Source organism: Pleurodeles waltl, chromosome 12, assembly GCF_031143425.1.
Source record: "Pleurodeles waltl isolate 20211129_DDA chromosome 12, aPleWal1.hap1.20221129, whole genome shotgun sequence".
NCBI lineage: Eukaryota > Metazoa > Chordata > Amphibia > Caudata > Salamandridae > Pleurodeles > Pleurodeles waltl.
The window spans coordinates 262,887,601-262,902,056 of NC_090451.1; the positions used below are offsets into that span (position 1 = coordinate 262,887,601).

At 39.1% G+C, this 14,456-nt stretch overlaps 1 protein-coding gene across 1 annotated transcript in view; it reads right to left on the reverse strand.

Moving 5' to 3' along the window:
* Window positions 1-14,456, reverse strand: part of ZNF423 (zinc finger protein 423) — a 397,152-nt gene that overhangs the window by 272,404 nt on the left and 110,292 nt on the right. Inside the window, exon 3 of the mRNA XM_069218319.1 lies at window positions 3,430-3,630. Coding sequence (XP_069074420.1) covers window positions 3,430-3,630 — 201 coding nt within the window. The remainder of the gene's footprint in view (window positions 1-3,429; window positions 3,631-14,456) is intronic.

Consider the following 14,456-nt stretch of genomic DNA (forward strand, 5'->3'; position numbering starts at 1 on the left):
CTGGATCAACTCCATGGTAAGTGTCTGATTTTGTCCGGCTGATGAGTGGTGCGATTAATTTCATGCAGATACTGTGAACATAACTGAAGAGATTAGACCTGCTGTCTATCCAACGTGTACTTCAAACTAAACGGTGCCACAATAGTACATTTGTTTAAGGATAGCCGTGGATTAGTTATCCCGATTAAAATATACAGCTCACTGCTACAATGAATTAATAACTTATGAAGTAATATATTTGACACATTGTGGGTCTTTCTAGTAGTGATCATTGATGTGTCCTTGTCAGAACCCCCTGTTTGCACACTCCTGGAGAAAGTTGGTTGTAATGGTGAACATTGCAAACTATCCTCTAATCTCCCTTTCCATGTAATGTTTTGGAGAGAGTTGCGTCAGCCAGTTGGCAAGCACAGTGTGTCAATAGTTAAAAAATAGCTTGACTCCTTACAAACCAGGGTGAAATACCCAATAATTTATTTATACAGGTGTATAAAACCACAACAAAATAAGCAATATGGTCGAAACCAACAAAGATAACAAAAATAACTCTTAAGAGATTTCAAAAATATGTAAAACGAGTAATTTTTGTAAATGGGTTTGCTCTGTCAATCTAGTAGATGGCCTTCTAATATCTAAAAGGTAAGGGTGTGTATTGGTCCTGTTGGATCTATCAGCAGCAATTAACATGATGGACTACTGAGTTTTGCTGGGGTTGATGAGAGGCCTGGTTATAATCTGAGGAGCAGACTTACAGTGACTATACTTTTCCCTACAAGGGAGATCCTGGCAGGTAGGCATGACTTTCATAATTTAGCCCTCTGTCTACATTAGGCTACCCATGGAGCTTTGGTCTGCCACTTGCTATTTAATGTTTAAGACCCATAGGAGATGGCAGGCAAAGGCCATCCTGTATTAGTACTCTATAGTCTGCCCACCGGAGGGGGCTAACTGGTTAGAGAGGAACTGGCACGAGGCTAACCTAGAGTAAACAATTCAGAAGGCAGTAGGTAAGGAGTCTAGCTTCAGAAAATGCCTGGGTGTTTGCTTGTTATTATTAACATCAACAGACTGTGACCTCTCCTAAAAATAAAGAAACAAAATCTGAAATCTCTACCCACATGTTTATTATCTGGTATCTGTGAAGTTTTACAATTATTAAACACTCACAAATGTTTAGTAGAATACCCTTATAACCCCGCTACTGTAGGCTTCAAGGAGTGCTCCTTAAAACCTTTTGAGAATTATATTTCTGGATGAATGAATGTACTCATTTATATTTTGTCAAGCAACAATCATCTTATCTTGGCAAGGAACACATTTTCCCTTTAGAGGATGCCAATCCCTCAAGCACCTACTGATTTTGTGGTTGATCCCTTCCTATTCTCACCGTAGAATGGGATTTACACCAGCAGTCAACAGAAGTGAATCTTCAACTGTTTCCAGGTTAGCAATGGATCAGGAAAGGTTTGTATAAATAAAAACAAGAATAGTTATTCTGCCTTAGGGATACCTCTGGTACAGATATACTCAAAACAAATCTTGGTGTGAGTAAACCTTTTAGCTCTGGAGCAGGGGAGGGAACATGGTTGTCCCTATAGGAGAGGGGCCAATTTGACAGCTAGTGAACTCACTCTGAAATCTGTAACTTTGAGAGTATTCACAAGTCTTTTCAATTGGGATTTAGACCCATTTACACACCTTCAATCACTGCAATAAATCTGTTGTAAAGTTGAAAATGGGTTGTGAAAAACACACAAATTGCTTGGATTTGCACATGAAGTGATTTCTCCACCAAGAAAAATCTATATGTAGAGGAGTAATCTTAGTACAGAAGGAAGTGTAAGGTAGCAGGAATTGCCAGGAAAATCCATGACTTGTCTAAATTTCCATTAGTATTCCATGGATATTTTGCCAATAGCGAGAAAGCTATTAAAATAATAGGGAAAAGTTTAATCAGGTTAGTGAATTGCCACTGTGTTCTCTTTAAACAAATCCTTTATATGGCAGACCTAGATGATTTTACTGTTAAGTACAGGTTTGACTACTATGCTACATTTGCCGAGTCAAGCCTTCCTATGGAAAGGTTGCAATTACAGTAATGACTTATAAGTAGGGATAGTTTGTCGTCACACTAGGAGGATCCAACAGGGTAGAATATGTCCATGTAAAGCCAGAAGTCTAATTCAAGAAGACCATTTCCAGTCTCCATGACCTGCATTTGCTCTCTGTGGGGTTCAGAGTCAGATACAAGATAGTCCATTTTGGTCTAAAAGACTGTCCCGGTATCTTGGCCGCAGCACATACCACTTTGGGTGAAACACTGTGTAATGAGTGTCTGCCTAGTCTGTATGGAGAATCTATCCTAGCTTTGGGAATTCTATCAAAGAGGGCTTCCTGCAAGCAAAGCCAGCCCTAACACCTGGCAAACACAACATTTGCTTGGGATGACAATAAAAACCTTTCCTTTCAAGGAAACTATTTCATCCTTGCTTGGTTGCTTTGTTGCTGAGTGTCTGTTTCTCCATGAACATGTAATACGGATCACTAGGGTTGGAGGCTGCTAGATTGACGCATAATAGCTTCAGTGGCACTAAGGTAAAAATAAAAGTGCTGTTTGGTAGTGGTAATGATTCTGTGTGCCATCCCTCACTCTTAATTTGTAAAACCATTACCTTTAAAAAGAATATACATAAGTAATGCTAGTGCTTTTTAGTTACAGCGGAATTGTAAAGTGCAAGTATTCCATGTGCTACCTGTGTTAACTCACCATTTGTTGTCAATGTTGTCCTTTTCAATGAGTTCAAAACGTCCTTAAGTGTGAAAAGATGCACATGATTTAACGTAGGTGAAAATGGCATTGGATCCGCCCTTGTGTTTTGTGTATGTAGGCGAGAACGTACACGTGTGCTGGGAAGGGCAATTTGGGGCAGTGCTTGGGCATTTGTCCTTGGGTATTCAAACAACTAGGCCAGCCCGCGAAAAGAGTTGTACCTGTGTTTTAAAAGACAATTAATCAAATTGGAAATGCGAAGGAAGCGGAGAAAACAAATGTTTAGCCCTAGAAGGCTATCAGACAAGCGGAAGACAGTGATAGATATTAGTGAATGAGTCCACAACCAGTGTGATAAAAATGAAATCAGGTACACATGGTTACAAAGTGTTTCCGAATTTCACCAAATCAATTGTCTATAAAAGACGAACCACTAAGGAAAGAAGTCTGACTTTGACAGAACTCAATTCAAATCCCAGATAGGTCCTTCTTATTAAAAAAGAAAGTGAATAAAAGCTACCCATGGCACCACAATAAAATTACATTAACTTTAAATGACATTATTAATTCTTTAATCTCACTTGAGGCCCCAAGCTGTTGCTATGTCCAATTACCCAGCTAACCACCTGTTAGAACTGTAAAGCTAGTTTTAACATTACCTCCAGGACAGTTGTGCGCCCGGTGCTCCGTCAGGTCCGCGAGCGAATCAAAGTCCTGCTGACAGCTATCGCAGGTGTAAATTGAGTCATCCTCCAGGTCTTCATCGTCCTCGAGCCTCTCTTCCTGACTCGTCACGCTGTTCCTGTCTTCCAGGGCTCGGCTGTCCACGGTATCATCCTCCCGCTCTCTTCCGAGACCTCCTGCCAACAGGAAGAATACACTCCGCTCTAAGTTACAGTGATCTTTGGAAAAAAAAACTCTTAAATATCTGCCGTGAATTTATTAAGATACATTTAATTACTTTCTCTCTCAACTTGCATTAGCCCCGACACCTCCCAGTCTATTAAGTGTATGATTTTGAATCTCACACAGTGCAATGAATCTAAACAGCGTTCTATAATTTGCAGTGTGAAAGCTCCAAAGATGCAGACTCCTAATTATCAATACAGTGTTTGTATGCAGGATACAAATATTAAAGTTTCATCATGAACTCTTCTTTTCACCACCTGGAGAAAAATATGCAAAACCAATAGATTTTGGTGAAATAAATTAGGACTCTTCAATACTGCAGAAACCAATCTGAATTGTAAAGAGAGACGTGCCCCTTTGGATACTTAAAATTATTTTCCAAGAAGACCACATTTATTTTAGTTTGATTGAGATACTTCCACCAAGGTGGCATTGGAGGCTGCACAGTGTATTACTTTTGCGGCTAGTGGATATTACATATTAGGACAAAAAATGTTGAGCAATGTATACATGTGCTCAGAGAGGGACATTGCAGGCATAGCATTTCCGATTTGTGGGGGTGATGAAGCAGTCTCCCTAAGTGGCCAGGTTATGCCCAGACTTGGGTCCCTCGCTCGCTGTGCCACTGGATTCAACCTAGCCTGGCTGACGAGGGGCGGTACCCTGAAACCAGTCTCAGGATGCCTGTTTCCAGTCCAGGGAGGACCTGGACTGGCAGTTTTGGCTAGACTGTTCCCATGGGAAGCAGAGTCAAGACTGATTTGCATATGGCTGGTTCAAAACTGGGGTGGTATGGTGAGCAAAAAACTATGGATTAAAACCAGATCTGTGTCTGGGGGTGAGTGAAAAGATTCAGCACTGCGCCCATCATCTTTTTGTGTTGCACACACCAAATAGATCAAGCAGGAAACACATAAGCAAATTCATGCAGCGATAAAAATAAAATAAAAAAATCAAATAAAAATAAATAAATAATAATACATGATTAAGAGCATTAGGATTTTACCCAAACGATCTGTACCTTAATTCCAACCAATGTTTAAGCCATCTGTACATTTTAGGGGTGTATTTACAGTGTGCACCATCCAAACAAAAGCCTACACTCAAATTTAATTTACAGTACCCCTGGTGCATGTTTGCAACTGGAAATTAACTCACTGCAAACGTGGACTTCACAGGACAAATTGCTTTAGTTGATGAAAAGACAAGTCCTGTTGGGCCAAACACTGTATTTTTCAAGTTAATTGTCTTATAGTTGGTTTGACTGTCCAATTATACTGGGAAATTAAACTGTAATTACAAGTCAGGTAAACTTCTGCATCCACGGGGAAAGGTATAAGTCCACTCAGTCATGTTTTAACAAATATAGTACACAACATTGCGGGGTGCCAGTTCTCATTAGAAAGAATATGATCAAGTACGTTACAGTGAATTTGTAAATTTGGAAAAAGAAAAGAGGGTAAGGTATCACACTAAATTATCACTCATCCACATGATGTGTGATATAGATTAAGCATTTTAACATGTTACTGTAGTGCTGGTGCACGAAAAGCTTTCAGTGTGCTTTCTGTACAACAAGAAAACACGGTCATTGGTAACAGAAAACATGCAGGAACCTGAGAATAGAAATGTGAGTATACAGACCACACTTTGCACAATTCACGGTTTAGTTCAAGTGTAGACAGAAGACATGCACTATGAGACATTTCTGAAGGAAAGGAGGTTTCGCTGGCTCTCATTTTTTTAAAAGGTACAGACCACTGGTATGTGTTGTGAACCACAGTGACAGGAATTTTTATGCCAAAGTGTGTTTCCCTGTTTATATCTCAGAGCCCAAGTCCTTTGAGCACAAGGTACAGAACTCAATTAAGCAGAGGAAGAATAAAATATATTTTTTTAGGTCGAGTGAGCAAGCGCTCTTACCTGTTGTAATCTATCTGTGGGCTTTTAACCACACCCACTGCACGCCTATCACTATCACTCATTCGTGAGCTTTCTTTAAAAAAAATAATTGTTATCATTGGTGAATTGCTTTACGCTTGTCCCTCCTTGGGGTGGTTTGGTTACCGCCTTGGACATTGACCCTTTTACTTGGATAATTGCACAATTCCTAATACGTTTGACTGCGAGTAAACTTCTTTTTCCTTTTGTGTCTCTCCTTCGCGCTCATGCTCCTGGTGGCTGTGGCATTTTGAATCGGCTTGTTTATGTCAACTGTTAAACTTTTCATTTTAAATTTAAGTGGCAAGAAAAGTTCAGTTGGGGATTTACAACATTAACATCTCTAACTCAAGCAAATCCGAAACCCATTGTGTTGCAAATGCTTGTTTTAAGTATGCATCTGTTACACTGAATTCATAGCAAATTCCCTGGAATATGCATTCATCTTCCTGTTTTAGCATAATTTAATTTGTCCCTAGCCTGTGTGGTAAATCGTCATCAGATTTTCACAGACACTATTCTATCTCCAACTATTAGCATGTAAATTAGGATGTCAACTCGGCAATGATCACCCACAGTCTGCGTCCTGGCATGGGTGTGCACGGAGTTTACCAACGGGCAGTAATTAGTAAACCCTTCGCCAGCGCACACCTTGGACAAAGCCAGATAGGCGCAATCTGCTCATGTTTTTGCTAATGCTAAGAAAAGGATGCAGTGGCTAACCCGATCCATGACGAAGCAGCATTTCTGCCAATCATTTGAGAACACTGTTGATAAACGTGGCAGGAGCGGCATCTGTTTTTAAAGCACTAGCACAACCAGAGCATGTTTTCAAAGGTTTGATCAAACAACAACCAGTTAAAACACTGAAATAAGGCAGCGAATGAGAAGCTTGATGAGAATACTTGGTCCACACGCCATGAGCAACAAAAAGTCCCATATAACAATACTACAATAGCATCCCCATTAACCATAGCATGTGTGAGCTTTATTCTTTTACTTGAAGAAAGAACTCATATTAACAGGTTACCAAGATCAATCATATCATTGGATAACGGTAAATACATGGTGAATACCCCAACAACCAGACATTTAGCAGGAATGCATTTTGATTTTACATAACCTGGTTACATTTCTGATGTTGACACTATACTGAATTTATAAAGTTTCAGTATGTAACTCAAGAAGTTGCAGGATAAAGAAATCAAGGACCGCAATTATGCTATAGAGTGAAGGAATCAATGACTTAGATGCTTGTTTAAAAAAAATGTACGGATTGCTAGATGTCAAATAGGCATAGCATAGCTAGTTGGGGGGCCACAAGAGCATTCCAGAGTCAATGAGTCCATTCAGTGAAGGTCCTCCTCTGTGAGTACAATAAAACCTTTCCTTTCCAAAACCTCTGCATCCCGGCATGGTAGTGCACATGAAATGTCAATGATGGAAGCAGGCTTGTTACCAATGCAAATTTGTCAAGGATGGAGATTTATTTTACCTTTACCTGATGTGAGCACCAAGCAATAGCTGGGTCTCAATGGGGAAGTGGTCACTCATTCGAGCCATCTTTGATTCACAATTAGTTGTTTACTGAATTTGTTTTGTAAATGTTTCAGTTTACAGTATGCCAATTGTACAAGATGTAGCCACAAACCTGCTGAGGTTCAAATTACATCCACAGCAATGACTTGATGGTAGATTGCATTGGAAACACTTGATTATGACTGCGAAGATGGAAGTAGAATGTTAAACATGGTCTGTCACAGATGGGACTGTGACTGGACATAAACCCATAGAGAGCTGTCAGATATTTTTAGACTACAAGTGTAATTTACTGTAAATTGGCATTACTTCTGCTTTGGAACATTTAGACCAGTTGGATAATGCTAAAATAGGTAGATATAATTTGTAAGAAGTCCAGCAAGAAGGCTTGCTTCCACCATTCATTGTGAAATCCTGAAAATGAAAGTTCAAAAATAAGTTTGATTTACTTTCAGGAAGCTATAATTCTATTAATGTAAAAAGTATTCTTCAATAAGGTAAAACAGTTTCCGGAATCTGTGGAAACGTAGTCAAATCATTTTCACACAATGATTGACCTCAGGGTTCTTTGCCGCTGAGGAGATTCTCACAGTCTTTTTATTTACACCTACAATGTCAAAGCTATTCATGTGAGCACCCTGCATTCACTTGGTCCTAACATCTTCCATGCAGAAGATTTCCCATGAATGGGTGAAGCTATAATCTGTTGCACAAAGCTACCTCTTGGCAACAGTGTCATCTAATCTTCTGTACTTTATATCATCTCTAATCTGTACCTTTCCCTTGAACTTCCTGAGCCTGAGGAGGCAATTTCACTGCACATGGATCAATTTTCCAGCCCATAAAATAAATCTAGAAACGACTTTTGATCACAAGGTTCTTACGAAGTCTCAAATAGTTAAAGTGACACAGAAGGAAAAGAACAGGTAAAGATGGGCCAAAGGTAGGTTCAGAAGGGTGTCAGTATTAAGGCGTGAAGGAAGATCAAGCGAATTGGATGTCATGTGTACCCTATGTGTTACCTAGATTCTTACTATGGATGGAGCAATATTACAGTCCATCAAATCAAATGCAAGACAGGTTGATGTGTAGCAGACATCCTGAATGTGCATATTTGAAGGAACTCCAATATGTGATAATGAACAAAAAGGAAGCTTGGTGAAGTAAAGTATTTACCTAGGTTACACAATTTGGTCAAACAGAGAAGCAGTGCTTGATCCCAGATTTTACACTTTCAAGCTTTGCAATTCAGCCACTGAATGGGCATCTCTTTCTCACATAAAAGGTTAATGAGTTGTCTTTAATTGTTTGCATCTGGTGTTAGAGCATGGGTAGCAGAACAGTTTTAGGTTGTGCAAACTTTGCATAATGACATAAGAGCACTTCAGACAGATTATGTTACACTTCTTTTCAACCTAGGGAGATTTACTGGGATTCACAAGATGCTGAGCTGATGAGGTTGTATGACCAGCAGTTGTAGTCATTAAGCCACATCACCTCCTGTTAAAGATAGACTCATTTTCAGCTCTAGGTTCCAAGAGGACCTTGAGCTGAGCTGACCAAGGCTCAAGTTTGCAGTAGTTCACCCACCTATAACGAACGTGGAGGGTGTGGGCAGACTGCAAAACCCAAATGACACATTCAGAGAGGTATTTATATAGGGTGCAGGAGAGAATAACTGTGGAAGCATCATCATAGAAATTGGAACTCTATCTACATAAGATGATAATTGAAAGACAAAAGGGGTATTGGTAGAGTAGAAATGAAGCACAGAGGGACAGGCACCAAAAAGAGGAAACCATGGACAGAATTAGCCAGGCCTGTGTGCCAAAATGAGCAGTTAGACAACTAGAGATAACCACCTGGGAGCAGTACCACCAAATGCTGAAAGATTAGGGCTTTTCCAAGAAGACTCTATTGATCAACTGTGTCAAAACAAAGGAAAGGTCAATGGGGATAACAGTAAAGAAAATATTGAGGGGCAGAAGGTAGGCGGTTACAGAAAAACAGTTAATGAGAAACATATTGTCCCAATATGTCCACACCGCTTCTGTTTGTAATCATTCTGCTGTGTTTTTTGTAATCCCTTCCTACTTTGAAAATTATATTTTACATCTTAAGCACTGGTAAAAATAACATACCAGTCACAAAGGATGCTACAGGTTGCCAAAATGTAGACAATAAGCAAAACTAAGAAGCAGTCAAGACTGCTGCCGTGATGAATTGAATAACCAAAAGACCGATTACTGTGCAGGTGACATGGGAAGTAACTGATTAGAGAAATATTAAATAGGACAATTTGCTCTCAAATAGTAATTTTCTATATGCTGTGAAAACGTACTCACAGGTTTATCTGGGAAATAGAAGAGGGGGCACTCTATCCAGAGTTACATATTAGCATCAGCATATTGTTGCCAAGCAACCCAAGAACTGATACAGAGCACTACAGCAAGGTACTGCACAAACAAAAGAACAAGCACTGGAAAAGCCAATAGATCTGGTCTATGCAAGATCTACCGGCTTTGTCAATGTTTTATTTTTTAATTTATTTCTTTAGCCATGTTGTACAGCAGCCGAGTCGCATGGCAGAAAGTAACAAAACAACAAATAACGTGGTCAATGCTAGCTAGCTTTTTTTGCTTTAAACCATGCCGCTATATAAAATGGCTAAAAAAGTGATTAACAAAGCCAAATAAGTCTTAGCGTTGCTGGGCTGGAGAGAGCCTGCACAGGCTCCCAGTCTGCTGGGTGCTCCCAGCCAATTGTGATGCTGCTCTGAGCAGGGTCAGGATTGGCGCAGGGCAGGGTGGGAGCATATGCCTGCAGCAGCAACAGGAGAGGAGCGCAGTGCGGGAGCAAAGCAGGCAAGCTTTTTTTCTTATTATTATTTTTTTTTTCCCATGCCCTCCGCGTGCCCACCACCCCACCCAGCCCCAGCCACGTGAGCCGCTCCTGGAGATATTGCAGAGTTTCTGGTTATATCACATTACATTTTATTCAAGGTCTATAGGCACACGTTGTGCCCACATTTATGCTGATTCGTTTGTAACGAATTTCAAATGAATTAGGCTCCATTCTATCTTGATGAAAACGTTTACAATATATTTCAGTTAGTCTACTGCCAATACAAAAATATGATTCAACAGTTGTATGCTTCCTCAACACCAATTTCCTTACAGCCTTGTTATACTACCAATTAAAATGTCATACAGCATCCATCCAGTAGCTCTCACTGGTTAATTGTGTGCACAATTTTTCAAATATAAAATGTGTTAAGGTGACAAACTTTTCAAATGTATTAGGAACATTTGGTGCTTTCACCAAACCTCACCAACTGGCAAAATGCCCCCAAAGTAGAGAATGTCTTAAAACAGACATTTATTTCAGGAATAGAAGCAGGTTTTGTGTTTTCAACAAAATCACTTTTTGTAGCATTTTACCCCCTGTTTTACCCACACAAAACTGCAGCGATTTTCAAAGTTTACCAGAAATGCACCAATTTGCGGCTATTTTCACACACCCCGAACCTAAGATACAGCTCTATTATCTTCGGAGCTCAAGGGAGGGAACCTTAAAGAACATGGCATCACATTTGCCATAAATGTGATATTTGAATGTACAACGGGTTTAGTACACTGGTTGTTGTCCAATGATGCATGGTTATTGTACGATGTACTATACACCATGCACCCTTGGCTTAATCAACAGCGTTTTAAAGCATGAAATTCAACTTCAAAAGTACCTTTAAGGTGATATACATTAATATTCAAAGATGATTAATAGCTATTAAATGGGTGGATAGAGGTTCACACTCTTTAAAAATCCCAGCCACTGCATTGAGATTACATCCACCCCTGTTCTGATGAATTGTGCACCAAAGATATTCTCTTTCATAAAAAAAGGGTCCCTTCCACATTGGCAGGCTATACAAAGACACCAACCTGGGTCAACTCACATTTGTAGTGTTCGTAACCCAACTCACGTTTGTAATGATCTGAATGTCACAAGTTTGAATTTCCACAAGGTAGACTCAACCTTCAAACTTTCTGAGATCTGTAAAGTGAGTCCCATCCCAATCGGCAAGAGTAAAATATTTGATTTAGAGCACTTACAAACTGTAGAATTGTGGTATGGAACACTGTATGAAAACATTATATTATTAATAATGATAATCATTACTATAAATACTGACCAATATCTCCTTTTTGCCATCATGAGAGAAGTGTTGTTACTATATAAACCATGGGTCCAGTGCGTTGCTGAAAGAACCCATTCAATCATACTTCAAATCCTCAGCAACAGACAGTCAAGTATTGACATCACATTACACAATGGATTACTAGATGGTAGAGTGATTGGTTGAAGAGGTCAGATTAATTACCTAGAGTGTGAGGAGGTGTCTTTTTCTTCTCTACTTTCAGGCAAGGTATGGCCATGCACCCTTTTATAGCCAGGGACACTTTACCACAGAGCCTAAGCCGTGCCTCCAATGTACCACAGTGATAACAGGATAATTTAAACATTATACAAACAAGTAGAAAAGTACCAAGGGGTCATAAGCTTTATATTGATAGCCACACATCTCACTCACTTAAAATAAGGTACTGTACTTACAATTCAAACACTGTATATATGTATTTAAGCAATATCTATGCTGACTATAGACTACAACACAACATACTATTAAAGTCTTAACGGTTCTATTTCGCAGACTAACAATAGCTGTCATTATCATTGATGCTTATATTCATTCGACAATTAGCACAATCGGTATGTGATGCATCGTTGTATGTAATTAAATTTATGTACCATGTTGCATCATGTGAACATGACCTTAGAGATGGACATTTTACAGTAACTGAATTATGGCTATACAGAGCTGATTACAATAGCAAAGGAATCCTACACAAATATTCCAAAAACACAGAAGCATACATAGCATATAAAGCAACATTGTTTGTTCTTCTGCTTTAATGAAATAATAGATGTTACCAAATATATAAACAAAAGAAAATAATAAGGTTATATCTACCTGTGCGATTTTTAAAAAGCCTAAGAGACAAGAACTACGTGAATTAATCTGCAGCTGCAGAAATGTATATAAAACCGGCAAGCCATAGACTTCAATCCGAGTTCTTGTTACAAGTTTATAAGCAGAAATGGGGGTGTAAAATATGTCAGCTATTCATGATTTGTCAGTCATGGTCATACAACTGAAATTCACCTTAGAAAGTGATCGACCATGTACCAGTACTGTGTGACTAGTTTAAATCCATACTTTTTTGATAAAACATTGTATACGCAATCAGTTGATAAGTTACTACAGTTGACTTCTGACATTACAATGACGGCTCACAGATCGAGCAGCCAAGGTGAAATGCTGGTCATGGAGCAGAAATATACAGCTACTGCTTAAAGAAAGCAAACAGGAACCAGCTCATTCTTCTTCTGATATCTTTTTCTAAAAAGAAAAAGCAGTGAGCGGAAAACACATACTGAAGGCAATATGTTTATTTTTTTGCATGCTAAATGAAAGATAGAAATACTGTATGTTTCCACACATTTTAATTGAACAGCACTTCTGTAGACTGTGTTGAAGTGATTCTAATATCTGTTTGTAAAAATCACGAGTTGGTTTTTGGTGTATTTAATTTTGCACTACAGATTCAGCTTGTATTCTTCATGTCTGGAATGAACATGAAAGAATAGGATACCAAGGACCTAAGGGGTTTGAGGAAAAGGTGATGGTGTCTCCATATAATATATTGAACAAAATACCCTCAACAGTACATTAAAAGGGCATTGCTAATCACCTCAAAGTTCCATGATCATATAAAGGAACTCAGTCTTCGGTCTTATTTCTCTATAGGGTGATGGAACACCCTTTGTGACATGCAATATACTCAGAATGTTATACAAGGGGTGCTTTATCCCAAATATTATTTTTCAAGGGTGAATGGCTCTTTCATCACTCCATGCTCTCAGAAGTGTAGTTCAGTTCTGCTTTGCTATAGTTGGCTTTTTTAACATTGTGTTTTACTGGCCCAGTGACCTCCACACTTCAATGGCAAAAACACTAATTCTAGATTTGCCAAAGAAGGTGGAGACTCTGCTCAAACTCTTGAGAGGGACCTGTCCCTTGATTTGGATTTTAAATATGGATAGTTTTCTAAATGCTAAAGCATATGTCCACTGCGGCAATGGAAACAACCTTGCAAGGAGTTTAACAGAATGTCATCTTTGAAAGTTGGGCAGTTTGCTACTTTCAAGAAGAGACTTATCTGGACTGCACTACCCTCTGATGAGGATTTTTAGACTAGTTTTCATTCAGTCAGGGTTACCGTTTGAAGTGGTGTTTTAATTTTCAAAGGACTGCTAACAGCATAAGTCAGTTTATCTTTTTCGGCTCCTTACTAGGTTTCACCCACTCTACATCACTAACTTTTACACCTTTTGCTAATCTCCAGTTTTCATTGGGCGTTCAGACACTGGTAAGCATTCTGTGTATATTCCTATGGGACAGACCATACGTTATTGCACTAAATACCATCACACTATCGGCTCTACCTATTCACCAGAATGCCCCTACATACTTCCTGAAAGCCAAAAATGGAATGGACATAAAACCATAACTAAACTTTATTGCATGTCCCACAAACAACTTAATATACTTGATGCCTTATGATTATCTGACAAAATAAATAAAAAGAATACCACTTAATTCATGCCTTTTACTTATAACATCCTTGAAGTCAGTAACATTCAAGGAGGAGTGGAGATGAGCTAGCGGGAAGAGTGCTTTGTGTACTGCAGAATGCATTGAAGTACCACTAGTTCTAAAATTGTTATAAGGATAGTTGTTTGTGATCACCAAGTCAGCAGCATCCAATTAATCAAGCTTGTAAAAATAAACAATTGAGCTCAATGATCTAGGATTCTCTGAGGCAGATGCATTACCCCACAGTGCTATTTAGCAGCAATCATGAAGCTTTATCTCGTAAACAAAATGTAGCATTACAGACTGCAGCTGAGGCAGATACACGTCCATAAAGACCTCTACTCGGGTGTTAGGCCTGAGCCACGGGGAGTCTATAACAACTAGCTTAGTCTAAGCCTGAATGGCTATAGTGTATTAGAACATCACACCCACCGAGGACATAATTAGGGCCACTGGAATTATGACATTTTGTCACCGCTTCTTTTTCGCATAATTGTGGATTCACTGCATATGCCACATAACCCATCATCGGTTGCATAAATTGCAGATTTAACAAAAAATGTGTATCTAGCTAAAACA